At 37.5% G+C, this 18,413-nt stretch overlaps 2 protein-coding genes across 2 annotated transcripts; both read left to right on the top strand.

The window, feature by feature from the left end:
* On the top strand, positions 1-16,821 carry LOC146485212 (melanocyte-stimulating hormone receptor-like). The gene is made up of 2 exons (XM_085103547.1): positions 1-1,154; positions 16,532-16,821. Exon 1 carries the CDS (start codon positions 1-3, stop codon positions 919-921), a length of 921 nt encoding a protein of 306 aa, XP_084959673.1. The 3' UTR covers positions 922-1,154; positions 16,532-16,821.
* On the top strand, positions 15,258-16,300 carry LOC146485213 (melanocyte-stimulating hormone receptor-like). Its single transcript, XM_085103557.1, has one exon. It carries the CDS (start codon positions 15,380-15,382, stop codon positions 16,298-16,300), a length of 921 nt encoding a protein of 306 aa, XP_084959683.1. The 5' UTR covers positions 15,258-15,379.
* Positions 16,822-18,413: the final 1,592 nt, after the last annotated feature.

Raw genomic sequence — 18,413 nt, forward strand, 5'->3', positions numbered from 1 at the left:
ATGGCCGAAGAGTTCTGCTCTTACTATTTGAATGGACTTGAGCAACTTGTGCAGTTTCATGGGACTGCTGTGTCCTCGTTGAGTGTGTTAAACTTTGTTTTTTCTCCCGTGGCAGCGTTTGGAAATATTCTTGTTATTCGCGCCCTGTGGAAAGCCTCATCGATGCCCGCTAATATAAAGAAGTTCTTCCTGAGTCTTGCTGTCTCTGATCTTGCAGTGGGATTGTTCGCCCATTTAATGCTCGCAGTGGTGTTTAGGATAGCAGCGGATGGAGGTCATATTTTTGACTTACTCTGTCCGACAATTTTAACTGTTTGTTATTTCTCTTTATCTCTTTTCGGTTTTGCATCATTTCTGAATGTAACTGCCATTGCTGTCGATAGACTCCTGGCTATTACTCTTCACCTACGATACCGGGAACTTGTCACTTCAAAGCGCGTCATACTAGCCTTAGTATCAGTTTGGCTTACAAGTAGTGGGGCTGCTTTTCTGAGCGTTTCGCTTAATACACACAATGCCCTGATGGTGGTTGTGATTGTTGGATTTCTTGGAATTCTCTTGACAACAGTAGCGTACGTTCGCATTTACAGAGTTGTTAGATATCATCAGAATCAAATCCACATCCAACTTCAGCAACAAAATGCGCAAGCAATGGAACTATTCCGAGAGAAAAAGTCCGCTTTTAATACTGTGTATTTCTATGTAATTTTTGTCGCATGCTATCTTCCGAAGTTTTGCTCTACAATATTGTTAACAACAGATGATACTCAAATTACTTTTTGGTTGGCTAATTACGTGACATGTTTTTATGTTCTTCTCAATTCGTCGTTAAATCCTGTAGTTTACTGCTGGCGATATCGAGAAATTCGTCAAATTATGAAAAGCACGGTGAAAAAAATATTCCGCATCACCGACAGTTAAGGTGGAATAAAGATGCTTTCAGTTTTTTTTTTTTTTTCACCTCGAACTAATATGTACAGTATAAGTAATTATGCAACATGTCTTAAGCAGGAACTAAATGAACATTTGTTGAACAGCGAAACAATTTCTTAATTTGCGAACTTAATGTTAGTTGCGGCACAACAGTGCTATTTTATATCATGAAGGAAAAGTAACAAAATGTACGCCGAAATGCAAAACAAGAAAAAATATAAGTAATGATCGTATGCATGAAAAAAAGTTACACAACGTAAATTCCTTTTTGGCTTACATTCTTGTATGATTCTAATATATATATTTAGCCAAGCCTAAAAGCGGAGCTCCAATTTTTTTCATAACATTTATAGAAATCTGCTTATCGTATGAACGTAGTAACCTTACCAGTTCCTCATCCTTTCTGCAGTTATATCTACTTTTAGTGCATAGGCAGCAAACTGCCCATAAACAATGACAATGTAATACAGGGGGCACAATTATTTTAGCGCTGATTTGTCGCAATCTCGTCCCCAGAGCCCCCGCGCGTGGGAACCAAGATTGCTAGTACCCAGATTCTTCGTACACACGCGCGAACTTCAATTTCATAAACAAAATATGGCGGACGATTTGGAGAATTTAGTTGTCTTGCTTTGTTCTAGAGATTTGGATAAAAATAGCTGTGTTTAGACGTCTTCCTGCCTTAGGATGGTGCATCTAATCAGCGTGGTGGATCAAGGAGCTTTTTAAGCGCTAGGAAACTTAGGAGAAGTTTTCAAATTTGGAGGCGATCGAAGTTTTTTTTTTTTTTCCTGCGTGACTGTGTGAAAAATGTTCCGTTCTACAGCAGATCAGTTGGGTTGAAGGAAAATTTTTAGTGTGATAAATGTCAAAAGTAGAAGGGGTTTTCCTGTGTCGGCGAAAGGCAAAAGGTCCGACGGCTCTGTCAATCTAGTAGGTAAGGACTAACTTCAAATATTTGTCAGGTTATGTATGGATGCACACGCACCTTTGTACTAGGGGGAGCAATTTTCTAAAAGAAACCTTTGATGTTTAATCAAGATAATGTTAAAATTGCAAGTTAATACGGACAATAGTAGGCCAGTGTCGTTATATGAATTCATGTGGTCGGCTATATTACATAATATGCACAATACTAAGAGATCGTTTCAAAATGCGGACCAATTAAAAAACGAGTCATTAATCATGGGGATTTTCAAAATATTTTAAATTTCATCGTTTTCTAGTCAAATTGAGTGATTTTTTTTGTTGATGTTTAGGTTCTGTTTGAGGGAGATGCACATTGGAGAATGTTTGAATACAGGATAAATATTTCAAGTCAAATGACACAAAGCTATTTTTCTATTTTCTTTGAAATACTGCACTTGTAGCTGATTAATTCAATAAATTAGATTAAAAAGCTCATTTTAAAAATTTCTGTTTTTCCCAGGTTGATAGCCATTCTTGTACACATAGAGTTGTTTATTTTGGTTTTTGTAGAATCTCAAAACTAGGTGCTCAGTTCCACCAGCCTTTGATATTGATTTACTAGAGAGTCAAGATGTCTTTTTGCGAGGGAATAATCCAGACAATAGGAGGATTTGTTTAAGCGAAAAAAAAAATTTAGGGGTTAGGTGCACTTTAACTTAATCTACGTCTACATGTAAGAATGCAGTGTAATTTTCCCAATTTAAGAGTACAGACAATAAAAATGACATCAGATGTAACGCGCACACTTTCTCAACGAAAAAAATAGCCAATTCCACTCATACTTTTTCCATGTTATTGTAAAAAATAAATCGACGGCAGTTTTCTATGGTCTATACTCTTATAGACCATAAAATGTCCAAAACTTAGCAGTGAGACCACTCACCTGCGGCTCGTGGTTCCACTTGAGTTTTAAACATTTTGTGACGTCATTTTATGGTCTATAAGAGTATAGACCATAGAAAACTGCCGTCGATTTGTTAATTAGAGAGTGCATATTTTGTTGACCTCAATCCTAGGTTCTCCCTCCTTTACCAAGTTGGTGATGATATCATCTGCCCCTAAAAATTCTGCAGGGGGTGCCAGATTCAATTGTCCCAAGATCCTTTCATTCATGGCAATCAAGTTGGTTGTCCCATACAATCTCGACTCCAATCTGTGTAAGGAGTACGTTCTTTCTATGTAATTGTTGAGCGCAATAAATTTCGTAAGTCTAATAATTTATTCAACAGGAAAAAAATGTTTTTGCAGTCCCTAGCCATTTGCTACCTGGTTTTTAAAGTAAGCAAATTGTTTGACATGGAATCAAATAACACTTGGGTAATTAAATCCTCAACTGTCCCTGTCAAAATCTTTACCAAAAAAACCCATCAGGCAGTTATGGGGTCAGTTATCCCCAGCAGTTTTTTTAACAGGTTGCTACATGAGAGTTCACTCAAGGAGTAAAGTAAAGAAATAACACAACAATTAAGGGATAATGAAATTTTGTGCTGTGCAGTACTGATTATACAACTGGGAAATCAGATAATAATTATCTCTGGAGTGTAAATTTCTGTGTGGGAAGGAAACCACTTAAATTTCCCATTGCCCTAGTGAGTACATTTGGTCCATCAGTGATCAAAATCCTGGGGTAATGGGTTTGAATCCTGCCAAAGTCAAAGAGTTTTACTTTACCTTGCATGGACCACATTTCCTTACTGAGGTAATACTGAGAAGAAAATTAAGGGGCTTTCTTCACCACAAAAATTTCCCCTACAGATTTCATTCTCTGGTTTCTCAATTTAAGTACAGGCCTTGCTTCAACCTATTAACCTTTTGTCTTTACATGCAAAATCCCAATTGAAGAAGTCATTAGACTGCTAAACATTACACCGCTGCAGCCTCAAACATCACTCCAGCTTCTGGATAGCACCTCATCTGAGAAGTCCCATTCATTTTTACACAGCAAGATTAACCTACCATGTATCATTTAATAAGCATTCTGCAAAAATATTTCTTACTTTACTTTTCATCATCTGGTTTTTCCGAGAAAAAAAATGGAAGGTACAAGCATGCTTAAAGAGAGTTGAGTGTGCATATAATAGTCCTCTTCTGAATTCACAAAATGATGTACAGCTAATATTTTGCTTAAAATATTGCAAATTAAAAGCATTTTATTACTTCATTCTTCAAAACAATCAGTGGTTTAAACTGTTCTTATATACAGCTGTAAATAAAGAAGATTTTACATAAACCCAGCGGACAGAATGGAAAAAGAAAATAATATTAGTGTTTTTCCTTATGTTACTGAAAAAGATGTATACCAGACTAGGTGATAAGGTTTAGAAAACTGTACCACTGGTCACTGATGTATTTATACATATGGGGGCCTATGATTATTTATAAAATTCTCCCTTTCATATTTTGGAAGCCCCCCCCCCCCCCCCCCACCCGATGATGTTCTAAAATAAAAATTTTTTTCCTGCCCCCCCCCCCCCCCACGTCATGAGCTATCCTGCAAACCATGGTAAAATACATGCCCCAGCTCCCCCCCCCCCCCCCTCTATCACCCTTTTTAACTTAAAACCTCCTCTAAAATGGAAAATACAAGCATTTTCTGGAGTCTTAACATTTAATGACATTTGCATTATAATTACCGGTAACTAATAAATTTCACTTTAAAAAATCCTTTACTAAAAATTAAAATGATAAAAAGGCTGATATTCACTGCATAGAGAATGCAGTGGTTTTATGTCATAAACCACATTTATATAAATAGCTGTTGATTGCTTTGCCAAGGAATCATTCTAATATTCCATGCACAATAGTTATATTGTTCTAGCCCTCTACCTTCTTTTTCAAAAAAAAAATGTTCAGTCATCATACAAATTAATTGTAACTGTACAATCTCTTTAACATACCAATAGATTGTCTTTAAAAATCAATTTTTCTGGAGAAGAAATACAATTGCAGCCATTTTTAAATGTGATCTATATCACAAATAATGTTGGTAAGATAATGTTGTTTGATAAAGTCAGGTTCCAAGATACCGAAATGTCCAGAATTTGGAGACTCTGATTACCTCATCAGGATACATCGAGCACATGAAGACAGTGGCCAGGGGGAATCTGAAAGAACTAATTCTGCAGTTGGAGATGCTAGCCATTATCGATAGCAGTTCTATAAACTGGGAATATAATTTTTCAAGACAAATCAGACAGAGAAATTTAGAAGATAGCTGTGACTAGCTGAGTATGAAAATCCCGAAGATAAAGAATAGAGGGAAATGCATGGAGGGTTGGTCATGACAGCATTGCGCATTGAAGATGTACCTGTTCTGTCAGATTACATTTAAGGGCATTTGTAACAGAGAGGGAGGAGGCATTTTTTTTTTCAACTCTACCCAGCTAATCATAATTTCATGAAGGGATAAGAAAGTTCAGCGAAAAACATGTCCCAGGCTATAATTATTTTTCTTGAATTTGTTACCATAAAATAAATGATCACCATGATGTCTGAGAGTTATACATGGAATTTGTCAAAGATAGTCCTACAAGGTTAAGAAATAGCAGCAGTGCGCTTCATGCAAAAATTGGTTGGCTGGCTCCATGATGAGCAGAAAATTATTCCTCACCCTTTCCCGGCTGAAGAAAAAATAATTAAGGTACAAATTAAAGTGTCTTTGAATCTCTGGCTACTTCTTTAGACGAAACAGCACAACCAGTTGATTACTTTATGCCTAGAGCGCAAATAAAAAAATTATTCAATGAAGGAAAGCTAAACACAGTGAAGGAAATTACAGACTTTTCTTCTATAGTGTACCTTTGTGGCTTCTGAGGAGCTAGTTAAATTATACCTAGACCATTTAAATCATCTCCATTTCTCCAAAGATTTGCAAAATCAAGCAACCATCGAGAACTGACGAAACCGAGAACAAGGATTACAATAAAAATATTGGAGAGAGTTACTACTATTGACTGCAGGGTTAAAATCTCTTTATGGTTTTGAACTTGACATTCACTTGAAATCTGATTTATCTGATCATCAAAGTGATGGAGACGACACTGTTGCTGTGGGTGAAACATGGTGCAGTGAAAGTGAGGGGATGTTTAGTGAGAGTGAGTGATGATAGCGAGAGTGAACTTGACCATCCCCGGCAAAAAAAGGTGCAGCACTAGATGTGAACGGAGTGCCACACGCTTTGCGTTAAATATTATTGGTGAATTGCTTAACCCTAGATAGTATAGAAAAGTGCTTAGACCTTAATAATATTTTTTGTTGCTTAACCGGCAGGGGTATTTTGCTGAATGCTGAATGTTGCATTTTATGCTACCTATGACAGTTTAGTATTAAAGGGGAAGTATCACGAAAATTTGATGTAATTTCAAAACCGAAAAATGTCTGTCTGACAACAGAAACAAAAAAATTGGTGACTAGGTTTGCTATAAATTATCACCCCAGTGCAAGAAAACTGTTGATTAGTGCCTCTGGCCAGGGACAGAGTAGGTTGCAATGGATTGAAACTTCAAAAATATTGAGCTTATGTTTTTCAAGTTCTCGTATTTTTGTTTCCAAAATGTGCTAGGACAAATCATGAGTCATTCCTGTCAAGAATTGAATTGATTTTTCTCCTCTCATTGTTTTAGAATTATTTTGTAGTAAAGTGAAGGTCTTATTTCACCATTTTTAACAAAAGAGGTCAATTAAATCCCATGGTACTTCCCCTTTAAGCAACAAATGAAGTTATTTAGGTCTAAGCACTTCTCTTTTAACTGTCTAGGGTTAAACACTGGTTATACAGACATTTATAGCTTTAAGTTGTTGTTATGGCAGCCATTCCATGAAAGGACTTCTATGAATTCGGCATTCAGCATTCTGCAAAATACCCCTGCCGCTTCAAAATCAAACTTTAAATTATAGTCGGCTTTATGTGAATACATATACTACCTGTTATACAACGTAGTGAGGTATCCTTTTGAAGCCAAAAACCCATTTCAGTAAAAGAGGCATTCTAAGCTACATGATTAGGCGAGTGGGGGTCCAAAATCAAGTATCAAAATATTACATGTATGTACACTGAAGGTAAATATTCAGGACGGGTACTTCCTCCTATAGCTTCCTATTGATATATGTTTTTTTCTGTTGTTATTATTCTTTTTCAAGGCGAACTTGTGTTATATATAGCAATCAGTACAGAAATAAACTAAACAACGATCTTTAAAAAATTTGCACAAACAAGCGAATAAATATAATAATACTCACAAATCTAAATCTTTGCCCTTATATCCTATTCTTTTAAGTATTTGTGTTTGTTCTCTGTAAAGATTGCCACAAATAAATGTTAAAATAGAAATATATGCGAGAAAAAACTTGTCATTAGTTTTCACAGTGTATTGCAAGACGTTTGTTAGACTAACTATATTTTTACCTGAGAATCAAATTTTCTTAAATGCAGCAAAACCGGATGAGATAAGAAAATAAACCTCCGAGGGAAATAACAAACATGGACCAAAAAATGAGCACAAGAGACTGCTCTGGCGTTAGCAGTAGCTTTTACAAAAGTTAAACAATTTGCAGTGTCAACACTTTGCAAAACAGCAAATTAAAGTTCTGTCAACAAAATCACATAAAATAACATACTCGCCTCTTTGGAGATCGATAACAAGTCCTTTTATTCCATTTCTGATTTTTCGTTCGTTTTACAACGTTGAATAAGCGAAAAGTTTCACTTCAAGGGGAAAAATGCAACGTTTCGTCGCGTCGATCGGATCAGAGTAAAATGATTTCTCTTTGGCCGCTGTTTATGTTATCCCGCCTCTAAAAGAGTCCATGTTTCCCCCGCCGCTAGTTGCCCTGCTCTTTTTCCCGCTGTTGAAAAGCAAAATTGGAGGAGATTAGAAAATAAAACTCTAAGGAAAAAAAATTTAAAAAAGCCCGAAAAAAGGGGGAAAAAGACTGCTCTAAAACTAGCAGTATTTAAAAGCTAAACTGCGTGTCAGACAGTGCAGGAAATCAATATCTTGCAAACCGGCAAAGATTTGTCAACAAAATCACATGGATACACTCGCCTCTTCTGAGAATAACCAGTCCATTTATTTCACTGCTGATTTTTTCGTTCGTTTTACAACGCTAAGTGAGCGAAACATTCCACTTTAAGAGGAAAAATCCAACGTTTTGTCAAGCCGGATTGGAGTAAAATGAGTTCACTTCAAGTTTCGGTTGCTGTTACTCCCACCGGCCGCGAGTCGTATTTATACTCTTTCTCCCGCTGTTGGAAGGCAAAATTTGGAGTAGATTAGAAAATAAAACTCCAAGGGAAATAATGAACATGGACCGAAAAAAGTGAGCTCAAAAGAATCCTGGGAAGTAAGCACTATTTAGCAGTAAACGGCGTGTCAACACTGCAAAACAACAAGTTCTTGCAAGACAGCAAACAAGCAAAGTTTTGTCAACAAAATAACATGAATATACTCGCCTCTTCTGAGAATAACCAGTCCTTTTATTCTAATTCCTGATTTTCCATTCGTTTTACAACATCAAGTGAGCGAAACGTTTCACTTCAAGAGGAAAAATTCAACGATTCGTCGCGCTGGGTCGGAGTAAGATGGTTCCACTTCAAAGTTCTGATGATGTGTAAGTCGATTTGTTTCTCCCGCCGCTAATCGTCTTGCTGTTTCTCCCGCTGTCGGCTACATAACTTGACTTTGTATTTTGTTGTCTTCAAAATGTCTTTGTGTATTTCTTAAAAGCAACTTCCCGCCATAGTTAGTAGAGGAAGACGCTAACCAAACAATGGTCTCGGCACGATTGCAGCACAGCTTCACACAATCTGAGTTTTCCTGTGGTACTAACTAATTGTGGTTGTTTCGCCCCAAAGTCGACTCGCCCGAAAGCGTTTCGCCAGAATAGAACTTGCGTCGATTCGCACGACGAAATACACCGTATTCACAAATACCATATGGATTTCATAATTAGTTCAAAGTTTTCACTTCGCGGTAAAATTTCCCGCTGACAAAAATAAATCAATTAAATAATATTTATTACAAGTCGACATGCAGCTATTTGTCTTGAAATCATAATCAATCATCTTGTAGGTAAATCCCTAACATCTCGGAGAAACTCGGCACCTCAACGTAAGGACCTCTTTTAGTTTGTTTGAACAATTTTTACTGATTTTACATCCCTCGTTTTATCGTGTAGGCCTTATAGTTATTTATTCTAATGTAAGTTTTCCATTTTATTATTTAAAACATCGCTCTAATCGACGTGAGTCCGGGCGATATACCGTCGGGCGAATAGACTTTCGGGCGAAACAACCGCTGCGCTGCGTACGTCGTACGGACGGTCGCATGGACGGACACAAGTGACGTCATAACCAAACCAAATTTTCTCGCATTCACGGGTTACCAAATTCTCTTAGCTATGGGGCTCCGCTGCGCGCGCCTGCGGCGCGCGCGAGAGCTCCGCTATTATGGTCCATAAGTGCATGAATGGAAAAGCCCCTGGCTATCTTATTAACAAATGTACACGTAGATCAGAACTTCATGACAGAAATACGCGATATAACAAAGATTTAAATCTGCCGAGATGCAGATTAAAAACTGGGCAGCGATCCTTTGCCTATAGAGGGGCTACCTGCTGGAACAGACTTCCCAAAGACCTCAAAGAAGTTGTGAACTCTGGTACTTTTAAGAAGAGACTTGTAAATATGCTGTTAACATAAAATTGATTTATCTTTATTTCCCTTAGTAGTTAATATCATTAGTTAATACATTTTATTCTTATCTTGTAATTTTAATATATAGTGGCTGAAACGCCCTGTAAAAGGAGCTTCAATAAACGTATGTATGTATTGTTGAAGGAGTAAATAAAAACGTGGCACAAATAATAATATAAAATATAAAGGTGAAATCAACTGATCCGTATTTAGTTTTTGTTGCTGTAAAATGACGCACAAAAGCCCTTTTATTTATTTATTTTTTATTTTCTCCTTCCTTGCTTCCTTCCTTCTTTTCTTGCTTGCTTAAAATATTTTGATGTGTAGTTTATCCTGGTATCTTTTTGGGATTTTTGTCTATTTTTGGCGACTTAGAATACAAATTCCGTTTCGTTGCTGCTCAATCTCAATTTTGATTCGGTGGGTCATTCGGAGAAAGCAAAGTTCCAGAAAAAGATAAATGTTGGAGAGGGCTCTGAAAGCAGGCGGCACAGTACATAACGTCATCTGAGAATAAAACATGTGCCCAGAAAACCTAAGTAGAAATTTATTACAAAACGATCGATGCTGTGTAGTCTGAGTTCCTGATAGGTCAGTATTCATGATACTGTGCGAGAGTGCGGTGCCTGTTTTTGTTACTGCGTATACGTTCTGCGCATCTCGAGATACTCGGATTTCCTATGGGTGGTGCCTACTGATACTGGGATATTTTTCCGTGGTTTAAAACTATCAGAACTTGGCAAGTGCTCCTGGTGTTTAAAACGAAAATTGGGGGTAACCATGCATTTTTCAGAGTTAAGAAAGCTTTAATTTGGATAAAAAACGCCATACGTTGCTTTGTATTTTACTACCTTTTAGAATAATTGTTGCTGAATTATCAAAAAAAAAATGCCCGACTCTCGCCAATTTTCTTTTTGGATTCCAATAGACCTTGCTAAAATCTGCTTTTCCCGCATACAGTCGAACCTCCCGTAAGCGACCACCCATAATGTCAAGGATATACGCTTACGGGAGGTGGTCGCTTACCAGAGGTCAGACCATAGGGGGTCTTAATTTCGGGTAATTTACATATGGTAATTGCGGAGACCTAACCCTTTTGCCAGTGCTTATCGAAACCCATAGTAATAACTTTTCTTAGCTACAGGTATATTAAGACTGGTCCAAAATTATTCTACGCAAAAAATCTTAGGGTCTATGGTGATTATGGTTTTTATCTCACAAATTACTTAATACAGCGATTGAGACAATTATTGTGAAAGAAACTTGACTCTTTTCTTACTTTAGGTAGCGCTGTCTAAATTTTCAGGGAACGGAACATAAGCAAAAAGATAATAAAGATAAAAGATAAGAAAGCTTTTCTTTCCTACAAGGGATTCAATCTGATTAAAGTGTTTTTCAGTGTGAAGTAAAGTGCATGCGTATTTTGTCAATTGTTTCAAAAGCTATATCGGTAAACACTTCTGCAGACTGTGAGATTTACGACGTCCGCTGTAATGATGTGGCCAATATGTTAAAGCGACACATTTTTCAATTTCCGCTTGTGAGAGATACAGGAGATTATGTGTCAAGTGGTCGCCTACGGGAGGTTAAAAACAATTGAAAATTTAAAACGATCATCTCTTAAAGTAGTCGCTTACGGGAGGTGGTCGCTTACGAGAGGTGGTCGCCTACGAGAGGTTCCATCTATAGCGATTTGACCTGAAAACTTTTGGTATTTCGGAAAAGTGGTCGCTAATGAGAGGTGGTCGCTAACGAGAGGTGGTCGCAAAGAGAGGTTCGACTGTAGTCATAAACTGTGCGAAAATACTTTTGTATAAGGAGGCACCAGTACAATCTTGTACATCATTATTGATTTATTAAGGTGGGAGTACACATAAATTTGGATGGAATTTTCAGAGGTTTAAGGAAGGGATAGAAGAAAGAAAATGATTTTTGGAACACTAACAGACAGTTGATACCCACGCAAGAGCACCCCAGGTTGCTAGTGGACCAACTTGGTATCCGTCCATTAATTATTAACTACAAATTTTAATTTTAAAACTGCACTAAATCTTCAATATTTCTTATTTCTTCTTTTCTTTACTTCTCTTTTGAGAAAAACTATCTCTTCCTAAATATACCTAAAAATTAACCCAAAAATTTACAAAACACCCCAAAGCATTGATTTGTGTAATGAGCATAGGGTTTTTGTTTTGCTTGAAACGCGAACGAGATATTTCCGTTGAACCGATTTTAAGCGGCGTGAAAACGGTTTTCATGTAGACTCCCCGCCTTAAAAAGGCGTTGACGGTCCAGTTTAACCCAATTTACCATCCGCAACAATTCATCAGTACTACGATTGCAATTTGAAAATGTTATGACCCGTGCTGCGCAATTTTGTAATTTTTGTAACTTTTGAGAAAGACTCTCAGAACAGGATCCCCATACCGAACAGAAGTAATTGAGATGAGGTTGGACGAATGAATTGTAAATGGAAAGTAAAGTCTTATATGGGACCAAATACTTAATACGTTGAATGGCGCTAGTACCAGAAGAAATCTTTTTAGAAAGCTCATTGATATGACACTCCCAAGTAAGATTTTCATCAATGTGTAAACCTAAGGATTTAACAGTCGAGACTCGTTTTATCGGAAACTGGTTGATATTAGCAGTAGGATTCGCTGTAAAATTTAGAAGCCTTTGCTCGGAAACCAATCAGAAGGAATTCTGTCTTTGTCATATTTAAAGTTAGTTTGTTGGCTGCAAGCCACACACGAATTCTCACCAAATCAAGATTAATACCCCTACTATTTATTTCATCAAAATCACTACCAGCAAAAGTAATACCATCGGCGTACATCCTTGGTTGGGAATGCTGGAGACAATTAGGCAAATCATTTATATATAATAGAAATAAAAGGGGCCCAAGAATCGTTCCCTGTGGAACACCACAGCGAAGGAACATTTGGGACGATTTATTCCCTAACGGTTACAGTAGCAGAATCTGACCCCCCCCCCCCCCTCCCCTCCCCATGGCCTAAGGAAGAAACAATGGCTACTTGCTGCAAAGACATAAATGAGATACTTATACAATGCAAATACTTTGTGCCTCTGTACAACGGTTGCATTGGTGGAGTGAGTGAGCAGAGTAAGAAGGCATGGCGGATAGACATGCATTTACTACATCAACATCAACAAGCGGAAGGTTTATTTACCGTCAATATAAAATAATCTAAAAGAAACTTTTATACTCTTTGGCAGAGAGCATCTCACATGCATATTAACAAATAAGTACAAAATGTTTATTATCTAAGTCAATGGACCTTCTGCAAATCTGACACTGACATTTACGATAATTTCAAAATCATAGTTTGAGCAGACAGGGAAAGGTGACCAAAAATAAGGGCGTTTACCATTGAAGTTTTCTTAGAACACTAACAAACAAATTTGTGTAAGGCTGATCATAATTTCCTTGACATTCCCGAACCGACGACTGAGATCGGGGTACGAGATTAGCTTTTTTCAACAATAATTATTCCTTGTAGCTAGAGCAAAGTGATTTCCAGAAATAGAAAGACCGTGCACGTGTTTCGATTAATGAGAACATAAAGTGCCACACAAAAGCAAGATTTTATTTTTTATTTTGTTACAGTTGGAATACTTCAGAAATTTAGAACTACTCAAGGTATTGTATGGAGGACGCATGTACGCATCGCCAATAAACTGCAGAGGAGAGATTTTATAGATTAAGTTTTAACCCCTTTAATCCCTAATATAAAAGAACAAATTCTCCTATCTTGTCCCCATACTTTTCTTATAAAAGAAATGTGGAGAAGTTATTACAATACCAAGAAAATTCACCTTGGGTGATCATATCCTCAATTCTCATGACCTCAAGGGTTGAATAAGCATCAATATTACAAAGAGAAATTTGATGCTGATCAGTGTTAGGGCTTAAAGGGTTAAACTTTGAAAAAACTACATGGATTTGTAAATGGAATAGACTAATCAGCAGAGCTTCTTCTTCCTACACAATTCCTTCTAAATTCAAACTATCATGGACCCCCCCCCCCCCCCAGCACCCCTTGTGAGATTCAGCTTGAAAATTTTCATGCTAGTAAATAGGCCATTTCCGAGTTGCTGTAAGCCTCATTATGAAAGCGAGGCTAAGTGCAAAGCTTTTCTTATAAAAATTAGTTTTGTTTGCATATGAATGAAAACTAATTTTCATAATAAAAACCTTGCACTTTGCAACTTTGCGCTTTCATAATGTGGTTTACGGCAACTTGGAAATGGGCTTTTTATTTTATTTATTTAAGACTCACACAACTCCAAAGCGCTGCAACAAAACTGTTTGTTTTAATAGAATCAACCTCCTTACATCTAAGAAATGAACAGGTAGTTTAAACGATGAAAGTTTGTACTCCACTTTTATCAGGGAACCCCGTTATCAGAATATAATGGGCTAAAAAAAAAAGGGCTAAAACCGTGTATTGTCCAGGCAGCTTTGGCGCAATATAAAGTCTAATTTTTTTCACTTAAAACCAAAACTTCATCACTTGTTTTGCTTTCTTTTTACTCGCAACTAGCCAGGACAACGTAGAGTTGTTTCCACTGTTCCACCAAGACAATTCCATGTTTTTGAACTTTCACCCACAAGAAATTCACAGAATCCCATACAAAGCCAATCTCGTACCCATATCTCCCGCGACATTCCCGAACCGACTGAGATCTGGGTACGAGATTATTAGAAGCCTCTTTGTCTTTTACCGGCCATAAAATGGACGCCCCACAATGCATTGCAATTCAATATGGCCGCCATTGAATTGTTATGAAAATAAGAGTGTTTCTCTGTATAATATCTGTGTCCGTGCCGCACATGCGCCAAATATATATGCCGCCTGATTTGCGTATGTGGATTAGCAGTTTCAGAATATTTTTCAAAGTTAGTACGCGTCATATCAGTTCTGTTGCCACCAAATTAAGGATTTCTTTTCGAACGATGCTAACTTGTATGAATGACCGAGTAAAAAAACTAAGACCTACTGAAACCAACATTAGTATTGATTTTTCACGTAGACTTTCATTGATGTTCATTTTTTAAGCTCCTCTTATCTCGACATAAGGAAGACTTACTCTTTATTTATTGAACAAATGATGGATTTCAAGTTCTCGGATACACGCCTGAGGTCTAGAAAAATACTACTGTATGGAGTCACAAGCCGAACGTGAGTGATTCCACTTATTACAAGCTAAACCACATGAGTGACAAAAGGAGCAGATGCTCGACAATAAACGGAGTCCCTGATGTAACCGAACTGACGCGAGCGGTATAATGACTTGATACAGGAGTCAATTATGAAAGAGACTTTTAATGAAAAAACGCTCAAAAAAGGGTCTTTAATGATTTTAACCTTACATAATCGTACCTTTTACTTCCATCTATCGCGAAACAAATAATATTCTCTGTTTTAAAAAACGACAAAGACAGTTTTTAGATCGTATAAAAGACATGCATGTATGAAGTAGGAGCTGTTGTCGAAATACGAACCGTAGACAAATGTTTACTCCGTCGGAAAATTTACCAAATTTGCATATAGATATAAAAGGACGTGTTTAATAAACCAATAAAGCGCCCTTTTTTAAGGTCATATTATACAAAACGCAGTATGCAGTTGTATTAATTCCTTATTTCATGCAGTTAGCTTACAGGTGTCGGTTATGACTCCCATTAGAGCTACAAACAAATAGGGGCACCACACTTATTGTGAAACATATCGCTGGATCTGAATCATTAAGCTCACCATGGCCAAAGAGTTCTGCAATTACAATTTGAAGGGACTTGGACAAGTTTTGAAGTTTCATGGGACTGCTGTGTCCTCGTTGTGTGTGTTAAACTTTGTTTTTTCTCCCGTGGCAGCGTTTGGAAATATTCTTGTTATTCGCGCCCTGTGGAAAGCCTCATCGATGTCCGCTAATATAAAGAAGTTCTTCCTGAGTCTTGCTGTCTCTGATCTTGCAGTGGGATTGTTCGCCCAGTTAATGCTCGCAGTGGTGCTTAGGATGGCAGCGGATGGAGGTCATAACTTTGACTTACTCTGTCCGACAATTTTAACTGTTTGTTGTTTCTCTTTATTTCTTCTCGCTTGCGCATCATTTTTGAATGTAACCGCCATTGCTGTCGATAGACTCCTAGCTATTACTCTTCACCTACGATACCGGGAACTTATCACTTCAAAGCGCGTCATACTAGCCTTAGTATCAGTTTGGCTTACAAGTAGTGGCTTTGCTTCTCTTGGCGTTTCGCTTAATACACGCAATGCCCTGATGGTAGCTGCAATTTTTCAATTTGATGGAATTCTCTTGACAACATTAGCGTACGTTCGCATTTACAGAGTTGCAAGATATCATCAGAATCAAATCCACAGCCAACTTCAGCAACAAAATGCGCAAGCAATGGAACTATTCCGGGAGAAAAAGTCCGCTTTTAATACCGTGTATTTCTATGTAATTTTTGTCGCATGCTATCTTCCGAAGTTTTGCTCTACAATATTGTTAACAACAAACAATACTCTAATTACTTTTTGGTTGGCCAATTACGTGACATGTTTTTTCGTTCTTCTCAATTCGTCGTTAAATCCTCTAGTTTACTGCTGGCGATATCGAGAAATTCGTCAAATTATGAAAAGCACAGTGAAAAAAATATTCTACATCACCGACAGTTAAGGCGGAATAAAGATGCTTTCTTTATTTTTTTCTTTCACTTCGAACTAATATGTACAGTATAGTAATTATGCAACACGTCTTAAGCAGGAACTAACTGAACATTTGTTGAACAACGAAATAATTTTTTAACTCGTGAACTTAATGTTAGTTGCGGCACAACAGTGCTTTTTAATATCATGAAGGAAAAGTAAAAAAATGTACGCCGAAATGCAGAACAAGAAAAAATATAAGTAATTATTGTATGCATGAAAAATATTTACCCAAAGTAAATTCGTTTTTGGCTTACATTGTTGTATGATTCTATTATGGTCCATAAGTGCATGAATGGAAGAGCCCCTGGCTATCTTATTAGCAAATTTACACTTAGATCAGAACTTCATGACAGAAATACACAATATAACAAAGATTTAAATCTGCCGAGATGCAGATTAAAAACTGGGCAGCGATCCTTTGCCTATAGAGGGACTACCTGCTGGAACAGACTTCCCAAAGACCTCAAAGAAGTAGTGAACTCTGGTACTTTTAAGAGGAGACTTGTAAATATGTTGCTAACATAAAATTGATTTATCTTTATTTCTCTTAGTAGTTTAGCCTGCGTGGCAGGCGCTAGAGTTTCTCGCGCGCCCAATTTTCCCTTCTCCCTTCAATGGGAAGCGCCTGCAGCGAACCCATTGTTTATTTCGTCTCGCCCCCTTATTAATATGCAAACGACCAACATTTGCGACCGTCTGCTTGTCAAATGCCAGCCAATAGAAATATTGCTTACTTTCGCAGGAACCCAGAGTGCGCGAAATAATGGATAAACACTAAGCGGTATGGCCGATCGAAAAGAGTTACGCTATTACGTACAGGATTTCGATAATTCTTTTCCACAGTGTGTTAGTTTTAAGGACTTTGGGCGGTTAAACCACCTGGGTGTTTGTATGTCCCACAAATCAATGATTACTCTGCAACAGCGAATGGGTGAGAATTTTGATGACAAGGCGATTATTTGGCAGAAATCCATCGAGTGCAATAAAATAAATACAGTCAACTCTCTCGTAAGCGACCACCCTTGGGGCACGACAAAGTGGTCGCTTACGGGAAAGATCAACAAAATAAGCCTAATGCTGGACTGATAAATTAATTACCTAAAAATATTACCCTAGCAGCTAAAGTTAGGCAAATAGAAACTAATTTATTTGATTTTTTCACATCTATTCATTCTTCTGACAAAACTTTGTGTAACATTTTGGAACAGATCACTGTAACAATTCTCATTTACCTACAGATCTAATTATAGTAATCTTCTCTGTCTGTAAACTGTCAGTTGTCCAGGGTAGCGTCATTGAAAATTGAACTTTTGTTACTTCTGAGTAATTGTTTACTCAGATCATACGCGAATATGTTGGGTGGTCGCTTACCGGAAACAGAAAACAAAAGAATATGTCAAATTTCTGGCATAAAAAGTGGTTGCGGTCCCTGAGAAATTTTTGTGGTCGCTTACGAGAGAGCTTTTGAAACAGTATTTAACTGAGAAACAAAACGGTTGTTTACGAAGTGGTCGCTTACGGGAGGTGGTCGCTTACGAGAAGTGGTCGCTATGAGAGAGTTGACTGTACTGTTAAATCAGCGAGCTTTTCCGACAAATTACACGCAGATAGACCCATACTCTCCACTTCAAAAATTTGGTCGTTAATAATGCTAGTAAGAGGGCAAATTACTAGCACAGAAGCACTTTGAGTGTGGCCATTGCGATTTCTATTTCTAATAACACCAGCAGCTGGAAGATAAGACTCTTTCCGAAACCCGTCAGTAAAACTGCCACCAAGTCTTTCTTTCTATACAGTTGTTTCACCGCTTTTCTCTGTTCATCTTTCAGGGTTATTTTGCGACCTTTATCTTCTAACTCCAGCAAGATTTGCTCAAACTTGGCTTCCCTGTCTCTTTCGAGTGCATCTGCCATCTTGATTTTTAGTCTCAAATGGCTTCCAAAACATCTGGACCAATCAGAAGGTCGTATCAGGCAATGATTGACGCATAATTAAAAACGAACCAATGGCGATTTTTCGTTCGCCGGCGAACGAGAAAGACGAAATAAACAATGGGTTCGCTGCAGGCGCTTCCTTTTCCC

This window comes from Pavona decussata, unplaced genomic scaffold (genome assembly GCF_977016875.1).
Source record: "Pavona decussata unplaced genomic scaffold, jaPavDecu1.1 SCAFFOLD_27, whole genome shotgun sequence".
NCBI lineage: Eukaryota > Metazoa > Cnidaria > Anthozoa > Scleractinia > Agariciidae > Pavona > Pavona decussata.